General features: G+C 36.5%; 1 protein-coding gene across 1 annotated transcript in view; it reads left to right on the forward strand.

The window, feature by feature from the left end:
• Positions 1-803: 803 nt before the first annotated feature.
• The window catches only part of myo7aa (myosin VIIAa), a 56,755-nt gene continuing 41,994 nt past the window's right edge, over positions 804-15,564 (forward strand). The window contains exons 1-7 of the mRNA XM_060877552.1: positions 804-875; positions 8,947-9,060; positions 9,417-9,569; positions 12,731-12,915; positions 13,991-14,112; positions 14,376-14,518; positions 15,105-15,218. Of these exons, the coding sequence (XP_060733535.1) occupies positions 858-875; positions 8,947-9,060; positions 9,417-9,569; positions 12,731-12,915; positions 13,991-14,112; positions 14,376-14,518; positions 15,105-15,218 (849 nt within the window). The 5' untranslated portion in view covers positions 804-857. The remainder of the gene's footprint in view (positions 876-8,946; positions 9,061-9,416; positions 9,570-12,730; positions 12,916-13,990; positions 14,113-14,375; positions 14,519-15,104; positions 15,219-15,564) is intronic.

Raw genomic sequence — 15,564 nt, forward strand, 5'->3', positions numbered from 1 at the left:
TCTGACTTATTTTTCAGCAGAAAATCAAGAGGTTTTTTTTTTTAAATGATTCATTTAAGATTTTCTAACACAGGTTTATTATTATTTGGTGGCCTAAAGTAATTACCTAAACTCTAGACTATGTCACATTTTCTTGCTAATATTATATATTTATGCAGCTAGCTACTTATTAGCTAGCTTAGTATCACAGTCGCTAGTGTGATATTTGGGCTAATGTAACATTATTTATTTTTACGTATGAAGTAATTCTGGGTGTTTCTGTATTTTACAGCATATTTGGTTGCATGTTATATTGCTGTCGTATTATCAAGACGTTTCCTAGAGCTGGGTCTAAATCCAGCTCTGATGTCTTACACAGAAGAATCAGGTCCAGTGTATTTGAGATCTAGCAAGTAGAAAAGAGGATGTAAATATAGATGCTTACATAAATATAAGATGACATTTTTAGAGTCATGGGGTATACGTTATGTATTGTAATCGTTCAGAGAAAGCAGTGACAATCTGAATGGTTTTTCCAGCTGAATAACTGAATACAGCTTAGACCTTATGAAGATCCTCAGAGGAAATGAGCCAGACAAAGATGCTGGGAGACGATGTCTGATCCTATCGGCTCGAATGACAAACAACCTGCACACAACAATAGTGTTGTGACGCCCCCTACTGAGCGCACGTGTGTCCTTGTGCACATGTGCACGCAGATATTGTGAGAAATTATGTACATATTCAGTATAAAAGAGTGTGGGAAAGTTCATGCTTTGTTCTGTTCATCCATTAATCTGCTCTGTTTTATACAATTCTCTTACAGGGCCTCACATGTTAACGTCTGATGTCCAGAAATAAACACACAGGGTACAACCATGGTCATTCTGCAGCAGGTAACGGAAATATCTTAATATACCACGTTAAATACCTTGAACACCAACTTTCACTTAGATTACATTTCTCCAGATGTACTCAATCAGCTTGGTAGGACTAAATCATTGCAGTGTGATGTTAGTAAAAAAATATATAACAATTATGTTAGATAGCTAAAAGACGCAAACATTAGACAAAGCAAAATTGCGACAGATCGACTGATATCTGGATTAAATATTAGTATCTAATGATCTTCAGTATTGATTTGTAGACCACTTTATAAAGGCACAGCAGCCTAAATACCCCAGATAATAGTGTTGTGTTTTGTGTATACCATATTAATTAAAGTATTCATGAGCTGTGTCATGTAGTACATGATGTTTCACGATCTTTCCTGCTATACAGAATATACGTGAATGTTTTTCAAATCTAAACAACCTGTTGGTTCCAAGGTTTAAAATAGAGTTGATGACCAGAGATATAGTGTGTAAAATCACAGGCCAGAAATAGAGGTTCAGAAAAGCAACACTCTTAACTAATTAACTTAAGCTGATCAGTTCCTGTAAAATTAGAAGGTCCTTGGGTTTGTATGTGTGTGTGTGTGTGTGTGTGTGTGTGTGTGTGTGGTTTGCTCTCCAAATGTAAGCACCTCTTCTTTCAGCCTTTCATTAATTTGTTGATATATCTCTGTTGTTTCACTGTTTTGTTGCAAAATCTTGTTGAGTGTTTTGTGTCATGCTGTAATTTCTTGTATTATGCATGTTGTACTTGTTATTTTCACCTGTCTGTTTAATTGATTTGAAAAAAAAAACAACAACAACTACTACTGTGTGTTATAAAGGTATTTGAATATAATATTTAAAGAAGCAATATGTAATTTGTTAAGGCCCTCTAATGTCTGCCGAATGAATTGAAGATGTTTACTACATATGCCATGTGGATTGCTTTTTAAGGAAAAGGGGCAGAGCTTAGTTTCCCTGGTTTGGCTTGGGGGTGGCGCTCATTTCTGGGTTATAGACATTTAGCCATATGCCTGAAGTGAAGAAATTGAGATACAGTGAATCAGTGTGTGTGTGTGTGTGTGTGTGCGTTTGTTTGTTTTCTACATTTCTACATGAGTTTTCAAGTTTCAAACGTAAGGTATCATTATGAAAGGAATTGTCTGTAAGTATGGGCAGAAGAAGGAGGCCTGTGGCATCCTAATGCTTCATTCTGTTTATTTACTGATATGCAAATGATTTCAAGTCAAGTCAAGTCAAGAAGCTATTATTTTGCTAATTCAACCATATATATCTGACACAGTACATGAGATGAGACAACGTTTCTCCAGGACCATGGTGCTACATAGAACAGAGACAGAGCTACATAGAACAACACAGAGCTAAGGACTGAAAGTAAATTAGTCCTAGCCACATAAGTGCATCTGTGCAACCTAGTGCAAACAGTGCAAGACAAAAAACAGTGCAAATAAACGATACAAAACAAAACAAGTCATTACAGACAGACAATACACAAAAGCAGCGGCGACAGAGTACATACTGTATATTCTACAGTACATGTGCAAAAATACTAAAATATTAATATAAAGTGATTTCCATGTTTCTTTCCTGAAAGTCTATATACATGTAGAAATGCATATTTAAATATTTATAACTATGTAATAAAATCATTATTTCACGCTCTTAGTAGCTCTGCCTGAATTTTTGGTTTGTTCTTGTAATATGAACAGTGGAGGACATTTTCCAGGCCATTGGTTTTGATTGTTTCTGTACAGAATGCAGAGCTTAATCTCATTCAGCATTTTTGTGGCCCTAATAGCTTCAGACAACGTCTGTGTTTTTCATCACCAAGGCGTCCCAGCCAAATGTGGGCATTTACGGGCAGGGGGTGACTGGGGGGGTGTTGGGTCTGGTCTATCAGCTGATTCGTCCACCTCTCATGTTCTCTGAAACTGGAATGAACTAGAGATGTTCAGGACAGATGTTCAGGCTCCCAGGAGATTAAACAGCTAGGAACACTTAGACTGAAGTGTACGATGATGGAGTGTTCATTTTTGCAAGGCTGTCATAGAGGAGTGCACAGCTTGAGCTACAGAAACCCAACTCTAGTACAGGTAAGAATTACATTCAGTATGGAGTCTGAGTGGGGGGGCACAGTGGCTTAGTGGTTAGCACGTTCGCCTCACACCTCCAGGGTCAGGGTTCGATTCCCGCCTCCGCCTTGTGTGTGTGGAGTTTCCATGTTCTCTCCGTGCCTTGGGGGTTTCCTCCGGGTACTCCGGTTTCCTCCCCCGGTCCAAAGACATGCATGGTAGGTTGATTGGCATCTCTGGAAAAATTGTTCGTAGTGTGTGATTGCGTGAGTGAATGAGAGTGTGTGTGTGCCCTGCGATGGGTTGGCACTCTGTCCAGGGTGTATCCTTCCTTGATGCCCGATGACGCCTGAGATAGGCACAGGCTCCCTGTGACCCGAGGTAGCTCGGATAAGCGGTAGAAAATGAGTGAGAGTGAGTGAGGGAGTCTGAGTGCCTGGGTTTGCTACCAAGAAAAGCATTTATTTAACCAATTACCAAAGAACGCATCTAGTACTTTATTTTTTGATGCTTCATACATCATTCATTCAAATTGTGTGATGTGAATTGTTTCAATCATTAAAGCAACCAATAATTTTATGTTTGTCAAAGTTTCTCAGATCTTTACCCTTACCCATTTTTACTGCTTCCAACATTGATAACAATACAAACTAGATTTTACCTACATATTTTTAGTAAAATGAATACAAAAGATTGTTTTCTTAATAAATAATTTTAGATAATACATTTGTATTAAACAGAATTTAATTAAAGTACTAAATATTCCTGCATTGTTTTAGCAGTCATTTACAATATTTAACGGTGTATTTTGCCAACTTAAAATAGATTTCTAGATTAATAACCATATCATTATACATCTTTTTATAAAGCCTGTAATGAAGTGAAATAAATGTATTAGAGCTGGAAACGAATAATGAAAAATGAGGTAAATGAAATGGACTAAGTGAATAAAGTAAGACATAACAATAGGGGGCAACCTTTTACTTTAACAGACTACATCCCCAGAGAAGGATATACTTTTACACTCATCTAAGCCTGGTTGTTTTTCACAATATACATTAAATACCACAATACTTGTTTATCTTACCCATGACAGATAAATGGCAGTAACTTATATATGACCTTTGTGAATGGATATTATCACACAGTTTGGATATAATGGGTAGATTTATTCCACATGATTTGTATAGGAATATTACTACTAAGTAGTACTAAGGTACAGTTATAATGAATAAGCAGTGGAAAATAGTGTAATTATTGTATACTTGTACACCGTTCAGGCATAACATTAAACCCACCTGCCTAGTATTGTGTAGGTCCTATTGTGCCATCGAAATAGCTGTAACATTGGGGCATACAAGCCTTTATTATTGTCATATATCACACAGCACAACCAAGGAGAATGTGTCGGAGCACAGAGGCAGCTATGATACAGTACCCCTGGAGCAGGGAGGGTTGAGGGCTTAATTGTCCAACAGTGGCAGCTTGGCAGTGAACCCTGATCACTTAAACCCTGCTCTTCCAATCACCAACCCAGAGCCTTAACCACTTGAGCCACCACTGCCCCAAGTGAGACATGGACTCCTCAGAAGCTCTGAAGGTATGCTGTGTGTCTGGCTAAAAGCTGTTAGCAGTAATCATGTTAGTGGTGAGGTGGGTCCTCTTTGGATCCAGCACGGACCTGCACATGTCACAGATCCTTGAGATTTGGGGAATATGGAGGCCAGGTCAACATCGTGTTCCTCAAACCATTTCTGAACACTTTTTGCAGTGTGGCAGGGAGTATTATCAGAGGCCACTGACTTTAGGGAATATCACTGCCATGAATTGGTATGCTTGGTCCCCATCAGTGTTTAAAAAGGTGTCAAAGCTTTCCCAAGTTTTCCCAGGAGAACATTGCCCAGAGCTTCACTCCACCTCCATTGACTTGCCTTCTTCACATCGTGTATACTCGTGTCTACCGATTGCCCTTCCTTGGACCACTTTTTGTAGGCAAGAACCACTGCATACAAAGTACAAGATCTGATGTTTTGGAGATGCTTCAACCCAGTTCTCTAGCCACAACAATTTGTTGCTAAGCTCCTTACACTTGTCAATTGCTCTGCTTCCAGTCACTGGATCAAGATAATCTTTATTTATAATCTTTATGTACTTCAGCAGTCAGTGGTTTTAATGTTATGACTGTTCAATGTTTGTTGCATAAAACATACATTCACTGTAGAAAAATGTTTGAATTTGTTTCTGAATTATTTTTGATCAAATAAAATATATTTTATAATCATTTATTATATGTTATTATTTAAAATGATATTAATTGAAATAGTAAACAGTCAGGAGCTCAGCCTTGAACTATCAGAACCTACTGGGATAAATTAAACTGCCAGTAACGTGCGACAATAACGCTATGTAATTCTATTAGTGGTATTTCCTAGAAGTAATGATTTCATTACTGTTATAAAATAGTAGAGAGCAGTACAAATAATAAAAAGCCTTCTTTAAGCAGGGGTCTTAATGTCAGACTAGTAATGTACATTTCTATTTCCATACCTACTGAAAACATAGTATTTGTCTGTATGTATGTAGATTTGGCAGTTGATGTGAGCAGCATCGTGTTAGTCACACCATGTCTTTTATTCTGTGTCTTTTAGTCTGTGATAGTGATCAACTGCACTGCCTGAATAATTTACCTAGAATTGCGAGTTCCTGAAACCTCACGGCTTTCTTAGCAGCTTGAGAGATCTATTTCCATGTGTCCGTCTGACTGCAGAGTTCAGTCCTTATTATCAAGTCTTACATCAAGTTGATAAATGGCTTTAACAACTGACTTGTAAATAGGTGGATTTATAGTTTTCTGCTCAGTCTCATCTGTTTGATGACAGAGGGCAGCGTTCCTGACTCTTAAGTGGATAAAGATGTGATTTACATAGAGTTAAAAGCCATAAAAGAACTCATTTGCATTTTAAAAGGATTTTTTTATCCCTGCACGACCTTTAGCACTACGTGTAGCCTATTCTCAGTCTGGACATAAATCATAAATTGGATTTAAGATAGAATATTTAGTCGAAATGTAGAAATCTTAGCTTTTTATTTTATTTTAATAGCAGTCTTTAACATTTACCTGGGACAGAAGAAGGAGTGATCTAACACAAAGGTTGTCTGAATGAATAATTCAGGTGCTGGTTGCTAGGATTGTGTCCACGTTGCTCCTCTTGGACATGACAGCTGTGTCCTCGTGGTGTTGGGTTCTCCTCATGCCTGTATTGATTTGCCTAGAGTGGATTTAGTTAATTAGAAAGCAGTATATTATCAGGGGATCCACCTCCACACCCACTCCTCCATTCTCACTTTTTTACCAATGTCCCAGTAGGGCAGAGAAGGAGAAGCACCAAGTCTTTGACTAGTGGACACATTTTACATGGTAGAACAGGACAGAGAAAATATAGAGTAGTTAAACAAAGTAAACAAAAAAAAAAAAAAAAAATTAAAGGAAGGAACTGTGTTATTTTAGAAGAATACAAAGTTTAGCTTCTTCTGATCTATGGAGCAGTTGCTAGACACACACTGTTTGCATGTGTGTCTGTGTGTAAGTGAGGAGGACAACTGGGACTCAACGAGAAAGCTTCTGTGAACTGTTTTGCTTTTAACTCCAATACAAGAAGAAGACGTTGGGATTTAGGGCAGGTTTCAGCTGGGCTGCTTGCTGAATTGAAATTGTATTTGCAACACACACCTGCTAAGGAAGTGTTTTATGAGAGAGATTGTTAATTAGAATACTAGGCGTAACACTTCAAGACTTTTTGCTGCATGTATGGATAAGTGTTTGAACAGTGGAGGATGTATAAGCGACGGGATTATGTTGAACTCTATGAAAAGGACCAGGCAAAGTGGGCACTGGTGAGAAATGTCAACACAGTCTTCAAACAGACCACTCTACTCCCGGTATGACCACTCTGTGTGTGTGTGTGTGTGTGTGTGTGTGTGTGTGTGTGTGTGTGTCTTTAAAATTTCAAATACCTGTATATATATATATATATATATATATATATATATATATATATATATGTGTGTGTGTGTGTGTTTTATATATAGGGATGTTAACAAATAAGAAAACATTATTTACAATGAGCAGGTAATAAGATAAGATATACCTTTACTTGTCCCACAATGGGGACATTTCATAAATAAACAAATACAAGTATGATTAGAAAGCACAGCATTATATTTTAATTAATTTATTTTGTATAGAAAGTTTCACTGTGCACCTGGTTGAGTCATAACAAAAATAAAGTCAGGGAAAACAAAAACCACATACATTCATTAATTCATTAACTTATTAATTCAGTTCATTCATCCTTAGTAACTGCCTTGTTTAGGTTATGTTTAGGTTATGTCCACTTACGCTACTAGTGATTTTATATTTTGGACAATAAAAACATCTAAATTCATTACACATTATAACAGGCATGGACAAAAAAAAGAACAGGAACAGGATTTTAAAACCAGTCCTACACACATCTGTAGTTAGGACCAATTATAAATCTCAGTGATATAGCAATTGATTTGACTGAAGATTAATACTGACAGTAATATACCATTTTAGATTTATACAATAAAAATATTAAGTCATGAAACATTTATTATTTATACTCCATTAGAAACCCTGCACTGAGATGCACTCTATTACACCCATTTTAACTTAATGTCAAGCAACTATTACACTAAAAGTTTCATTACAGGTTTCAACTTACTACAGGGAAGGCACAGGATTAGGAAATGTTTACATTCACAGCATTTGGCAGACAACCTTATCCAGAGTGAGTTACATTTTATACAACTGAGCAATTAAGGTTTAAGGGCCTTGCTCAGGGGCCCAACAGTGATTGGGATTTAAACTCACAACCTTCCAATTGGTAGTCTAACACCTTAACCACCACACCCAGGAAACATCCATATTGAAATGTCACATAATCAGGTGCTTACACTGGCAAATCCAGTGAGCCAATCCCAGCACTGATGCTATTAACCCAAGAGGTTCCCAAACTAGAGGGTCATGACCCAAGTGAGAGCTTTTAAATGCGGTTATGAGAGAATCTCACAAACTCTTTTCTTTTATTTATCAATATTACAAATTATTGTTTGTAATATCACTCTAACTATTAGGAAGGGATTTGTTAACTACGTTTTTTAAAGATAAAGTGTACATGATATTTAAGATGTTTCACTATCCTGACCTGCTGTATTAGCCTAACAATACAGCAATAGAAACAGACAAACTTCCATCTAAATCCACTAATAAACTAGCACAGTGCCCCAAATTGCATACTTATTCAATACTTAATTAAAAAAATTACTTGTCTAAAAAAAGGCTTACTTGTCTTCTGGATTTTCTAGTTAAGTAAATGCTTTCAATTACAGTCAGAGCTTTCAATTTCGAACAGCTCTTGACAACCATCAAGACGATGGCGTCAAATGTGAAACATGAAACATGTCACAGTAGGAAATTTAATGTGAATTCGAGTGGATGACTCTTTTCAATCTCCTAGATGTAAAAAGATATGCAGGTCAGTGAACATGTTAAGTTTAACCAGTCTCTGCATCACACAAGGTCATATCACATAACCCCAGCATGGATTATTTTACTATAACAACATGCCTGCTTTTTATTCCTTATACATTGTTATAAGCAGAAATAGATTCTCCATTCAAACATACCTCCTGTCTTTTTTGTTGTAAAATGCAATCTAAAGGTTTTTTTCTGTTGTTTAGCCCTTTGTGTTATACATATTCAAATATTCAATTGTCAGAGTAAGTTACAGAAATTATAATAGTCCATTGTCATAATGTCCATTTGGTTTGTGGGCACTGTTAAGCACTTTTTTCAGGAACCCCATTGTGTATTTGCAGCTTTGTGTGAAAATATCACTGTGTTCTTATACGGTAAAACGGCACTTTGTTAATTACTATTATGTCATAAACATTAATAACACTTCCTGTTCTAGGGGGACTATGTGTGGTTGGACCTGAAGACAGGTCGAGAGTTTGAGGTCCCGATCGGTGCAGTGGTGAAGCTCTGTGACTCAGGGCAAATCCAGGTTCTGGATGATGAGGGCAATGTGAGTTATCGAACATTAACCCACAGTATGACAGTGACTTTTACTCATAACGTATTTTCAACTCCTATGTGTCTTATGATCTAATGAAGGAAATTTTGTTCTGAGACACATTGCTGCGGGATGTTGATCTGGACTGTCAAATAAAATAAAGATCACATCAGTGATCTGGTGGTTCATGACAGTCTATAGATGATGTTTCTGACTGTCTAAGATATAAATTGAAATAAATTGCTTCTGATATTTTAAAAGAGTATTTTTTAGCACGCTAAATCAATGCTTAATGAAGATAATGGTATTATCCTCCTACATTATGCCTGATAAAATGCTGCTGAAGCTCTAAATCTCGTCTCTTTCAGGAACACTGGATCTCCCCCCAACATGCCACCAACATTAAGCCAATGCACCCCACGTCTATCCATGGTGTGGAGGACATGATTCGCCTGGGCGACCTGAATGAGGCTGGAATTCTGCGCAACCTGCTCATCCGCTACCGAGAACACCTCATTTATGTACGTGCTCTCTTTAACTCGCTGTAGAGTATTATAATATTCAGTAAACTGATGTTCTTTTGTTCTTGTCAATATTCTGCATGTATTTTGTTCTGCTGTGAAGCCTGACATTCCATATTTCTTTAAGGAACAGCTTGGCCAAAGCTAATATAGCTAAGAAGTGAAAAAAACATCCAGCTATCAGATTAGCTTAAAGGGTAATGTTTTGTGTTATGGTTCTTGTAACTAACATTATTTATTGTTATGTAATTAACATTAACCTCATCCACCTGAAGGCCTTCAGTACTGGGGCGAGCCATGATCGAAATTATAAATGCTTTCTTAAGCACACAAAACCTGAATGTATCTACGCATGCAGCATAGCAGAAGTATGGGAAGAAGCTATAAGATTACAAACACCATTTCTACCTAAACAAAACACAATTCCAACACTAAGTGGCTAAATGAACAGACAAACACTTTTTTTAATCACCAATTATTTTTTTTTTGTTTTTTTTTCTGCTGCTTTATCATCTCTTAAAATAAATCCTTATTCTAAGCACTAGAATTATTCAAAGAAAATCATGTAGTTTTTGAGATATACTAATTTTAAATTCATAAAGTTTTCAAGCAAGATTCGCAAAAATAGGCCTCTGATTATACAGATTAACAAATGTTAAACTTAGCCTTAATATACTGTAAGTAATGCTAATCAAAAAACTGATGTTAGTTTAAATGTTAACAAAAAAACTGCATTGGCTGATGTTTATTCCACATAACAGGAAAAAATCAATGTTCATGTTCATGTTAGATTTAAGGTTTTTGGAAAATATTAGATTTTTCGGGTTATTATGTTGAAAAAAAAAAACACCAATCAAAATCTTAGTTACTTTAATAAAGTTACTTGTGGTGTATTAATGCTGGAGCTAATATAGTCTGCTCATATTAACTGATGTGTTAACTAAATAATGTACAGTGTTGGCATGTAATACAAGCTAAATAATCATGTATTATTGTCTAAATCATCAGATATATTATAAATTACCTCAAGCCACATTGAATATCAAACAGACCTGTTCATGAAGTTTACTGTAACACTGTTATCTATATAACAGTAGCAGTGATCTTTGAGCCAGAATTGGTTTCTTCCTCAGCACATAATCTGATTTCACTGTGTACAGCATCAGACACAGACACCTGGTGTAACCCCGTAAAGATAGAAGTACAAGATACCATAGGTACAAGGGCAAGATAAATGCTAAATGGCCAAAATGTCTTTTTTTCTGATGATACAGATATTATATATTTACATAATGCTAATCTGATAGCTACAAATTTCAGTAACTCCTGTGAGTTAGCCTTATGTCCACAGTACAGAAGTATATATGCAAATTTTTGGATGTCCAAAAAGGCAACAGAACCACAAATATGGAGTGGAGCTAATTCTTATTTCTTAATCGCTGGTTCTTTGTCTGTCCTCTTTAATCAGCTCCTGTGGCTGTTTTTTCTTCTCTCTATTCTCTCTTTCTGTGAAGACTAACTGTGGAGGCAGGGTAAGTACAGTGCTGGCCTCACGCATGGCTGCCCTCCGTTTGTGTGTTTGCATTACAACGCTCCATTTCAACACGTCTGCGCCTTCCTGCTGTAATGAGACACTGATACGCTGTCACGCCGATATCTGAAAACTGAGACAGCCATCCACTCTCCTCCTATTGCTCTCTCCTGTTAGCTGCTGTTACTCATCCTCATGTGTAATCATCAGCATGGATGTGCTCAGCATTATGCAATATTCAGTCATGTATGCTTCATGCATGCTTCACCTTCATGACATATTTAATAGAGAAAGCAAATTAAGGTTGCACAGCCTTAATGTCTCATGGGTACGGTTTCTGATGTCAGAATTACATCATTTTAAGTTAAAAATTATCTATAGACCAACTTGTATTTGTGTTATTAAGGTTTGGTATCAAGTAACCAGTCAAATACAATACTGATACAATACTGTAAGACCTGAAAGACACATACATATAATGGCTGGTTACCTATGGAACCTACTGTATGGAAGCTTGTTTCCACCTTGTTTTAAAAAGTAATAATAAAAAAATATTAAAAATAAATAAATAAATAAATAAATAAATCTCCGTATTGCGACTTTATATCTCAGAATTGCGACTTTACATCTAAGAATTGCGACTTTACATCTCAGAATTGCGACTTTATATCTCAGAATTGCGACTTTATTTCTCAGAATTGCGACTTTATATCTCAAAATTCTGACTTTAAATCTCAGAATTGCAACTTTATTTCTCAAAATTCTGACTTTAAATCTCAGAATTGTGACTTTATATCTCAGAATTGCGACTTTATTTCTCAGAATTGTGACTTTATATCTCAGAATTCTGACTTTATTTCTCAGAATTGTGACTTTACATCTCAGAATTCGGATTTAATTTCACAGAATTGCGACTACATCTCAGAATTGCGAATTTATACCTCAGAATTGTGACTTTATATCTCAGAATTGCGACTTTATTTCTCAAAATTGCCACTTTATATATAAGAATTGTGACTTTATTTCTAAGAATTGAGACTTTATGTCTCAAAATTCTGACTTTAAATTTCAGAATTGTGACTGTATATCTCAGAATTGCGACTTTTTTCCTTGGAATTCTTCTCTGGACTCTTGAAAGAACATTACAGAGGATTCGGTTGTAACAACTGACATAGTCGCAATAAACCAGATGATGCAGAAGTGCCATATTTTATACACCACCAGCTTCAGGCATCAGGACGTCAACATGATTATTGGCACCAGAAATGTTGAATGTCTGGGATTATTACAGACAGAGAAACTGTCTGCCAATTAATGAGACTTTTTGATGTACATAGTGTGGTTCTTCTTTCGTGAGGTTGTCTACACCGATGCGTATATAACAGTCGTGGGCCACACTTTGTCTGTCTAAAAGTCTCATTAATTGAAATTTGCCACTTCCTCATCATCTTTTTTTTTCGTCTATGCCGCAACCGACACCTGACTTTCTGCTTTGACATCAGTACTAGTAGAAATAAAATTAGATATCATACGTTAAAATGTTTAAGTGAACAGAGTATGGATTTACACACAAATTAAAGCATCAATTTCTTAGTATTAATTTGAATCATTCTACTTTCCTCTTGTTTAGACATACACAGGGTCTATACTGGTGGCAGTAAACCCATACCAGCTGCTACCTATCTATACAGCTGACCAGATTCGCCTCTACACCAACAAGAAGATCGGAGAGATGCCTCCTCACATCTTTGCTATTGCTGACAACTGTTATTTTAACATGCAGAGGAATAACAAGGACCAATGCTGCATCATCAGGTCAGATATGATTCTGTAGCTGTGGCTTGCGATTTCGTTGTGACATAAATAACAACATAATATAACATTGTACACTATGAATTATGCTATGGGCTACTATCTAGTGAATGTTTAGCGTAGCCCAGTAAAAGGCATTTGAGGATCAGCAAAATAGATTCATCAAGCATACAGTTTCTGCAAAATTTCTATCCCAACTACATCACACAAAAGTCCTCTAACTAACCCAAAACATTTGAAAAAAGGAGACTTTTTTCTTCACAGCCTTTTTGTAGGAAACAAGGCCACGATTGTCCACACCTTGGACAACACTGTACAAACTTTATCTGCTACCTTTTCCTCCTCTATTTTTGCAACATATTACTATTTTGCAACATGGTTTTATATATCATGGATATAATATATGCCCTTACAGTACACTTTGCCTTTGCACAAATTGTTTGTTATTAAACAAGATCTTTGATCGTATTTTTCACTAGCCCATGATTCTACCTACCTTGTCATTAATCCTCCTGTGCTCTGGTTCTTCTCTGAGCATGGGGCATCATTAGGAGTGTTCCTGTAGGAGAGTGCATGTATTAGTGCTTGCTGCAGTTCCAGTTTTGACAACTCAGTGAAATTTTAACTGAAATGGTGACAGGAACATTCTGACCCCTGATTGTGCAACAAAATCCAGAATAGTGGAAAGAAAGTTCTGCAATTCCCTTATTACTCCAAAAGTAGTTGATCAGCCAAGACATGTTTGGTGTTTGGTGTCATGTTTTCTCATATAGACACCTACCCTTCAGTCGTATGTAGTATAAATATATATATATATATATATATATAATATTATCAGGGCAGCTATGTGGGCTAAGTCATTTTATTCATATATTCTCAGCAAAAGAACCCTACTGAACTGGACATTGCCTTGTTGAAACCCTGAACCTTGTTTGAATGTTAGACTTCTAGCTCCAGTGCTAATAAATAAGCAAACTTTGGACAGCAATTGATGCAATCCTCTTGACTGATCAACAAAATATTTGGACATTTTGATTTTAAAATTTGTTGTTTAAAATTTGTACGTTTAATTTGGCAGTGGTGAGTCTGGAGCAGGGAAGACGGAGAGCACTAAGTTGATCTTGCAATTTCTGGCTGCCATCAGTGGGCAGCATTCCTGGATCGAACAGCAGGTGTTGGAAGCTAACCCTATCCTTGAGGGTGAGAAAAACTCAATGCTGCAATCTTTGTTAGCATATTTTTTGTCTGCCACATTTGGAGGTGTTTCTCTCCCCAAACAGACCTGATTAATTTCATCCACTCCTCAATGGACTGTTAGAACAAGAAACACACTAAAATATAGAATAAGTAATAAATACTTTGGAAGTCAGACTTAAAGAGCTGTTACTGATAGGTATATGAAGCACATTCAAGCAGAATTCAATGATTTAAATTTTTTAATTTATTTTAACTTATTTTAACAGCTTTTGGGAATGCCAAGACCATTCGTAATGACAACTCAAGCCGATTTGGGAAGTACATTGATATCCATTTCAACAAGAGAGGAGCAATAGAAGGAGCCAAAATTGAGCAATACCTGCTGGAGAAGTCCCGAGTGTGTAGACAGGTACGAAAGTCCTCACTCTAATATACTCCATGTGAGTTGTGTATTTAATTTCGTATTTAATCTATATATAGAAAACGGAGTGAAGTCTGAGATTTAGCCAAGCATGGGATGTAGATGGCTCATGGAATTCATATGTGCTCAAGCAGGAAAACCAAAGTTAGGGTGTGTGTGGGGATGTGCTGGGGTGTGGTGGGGTTGGTGTGGGGTGGTTTCTGGCCAGTTATTTCAAATGCATTAACCAGAATCTTTAAACAGAGTATGAGAAAATCGTTACCTCTTAGAAAACAATCATAAACCTGCACAGGGCAATATATCTCTTCTGGAGTCTCCAAACCTATAAATTATACTCATTTAAAAAATCTAAATATGTTATGGCCATGTTGAAAGACATTCTACATTTAAAGATACATCCATAGTTTACTGTCACATGAGATTTTCAGAATTTTCGACAAGGCATCTCTCTTTATTGAGACCAAGTTTAAACTTGATATCTGGAATTCTGCATAAAAAAGTCCACAGTTTTAATTGTTTTCTGCTTAATCAATTCCAGTTCAGTTGCTGATTGTTTCTTTTCTCTTTTCACCAGGCCCAGGATGAGAGGAACTACCATATTTTTTATTGTATGTTAAAAGGCATGACTCCAGACCAGAAGAAGAAACTTGGCCTGGGCAAAGCAACAGATTACACCTACCTCACTATTGTAAGTCAAGATTAATGGTGCTATCCATTATTCCTGCTTACCTCATTCTCACAAAGAAAAACCTTGTCTTAATCACACTATTTAATCACCCAGATGAGGATGGTTCCTCTTAATGTTTCTTCCTAACATTGTCTCATAGAGTTTTAGCTTGACACTGTCACTGGATTGCTCCTTAGGGACAAATTCAATAAATTCAAATGTTCTTACACCACTGGACTTTTCCCATGTTCCTCTAGTAAAGCGTACAATCTGCTGAACACATGGCTTTATTGCAGATCTGCCCCAAAGGTCCTTAAAGATTTGCAATCCGTTGCAGGGGTTCTTCTGCCCTAAAAACTGCATATAG

This window comes from Tachysurus vachellii, chromosome 9 (genome assembly GCF_030014155.1).
Source record: "Tachysurus vachellii isolate PV-2020 chromosome 9, HZAU_Pvac_v1, whole genome shotgun sequence".
Taxonomy (NCBI): Eukaryota; Metazoa; Chordata; class Actinopteri; order Siluriformes; family Bagridae; genus Tachysurus; species Tachysurus vachellii.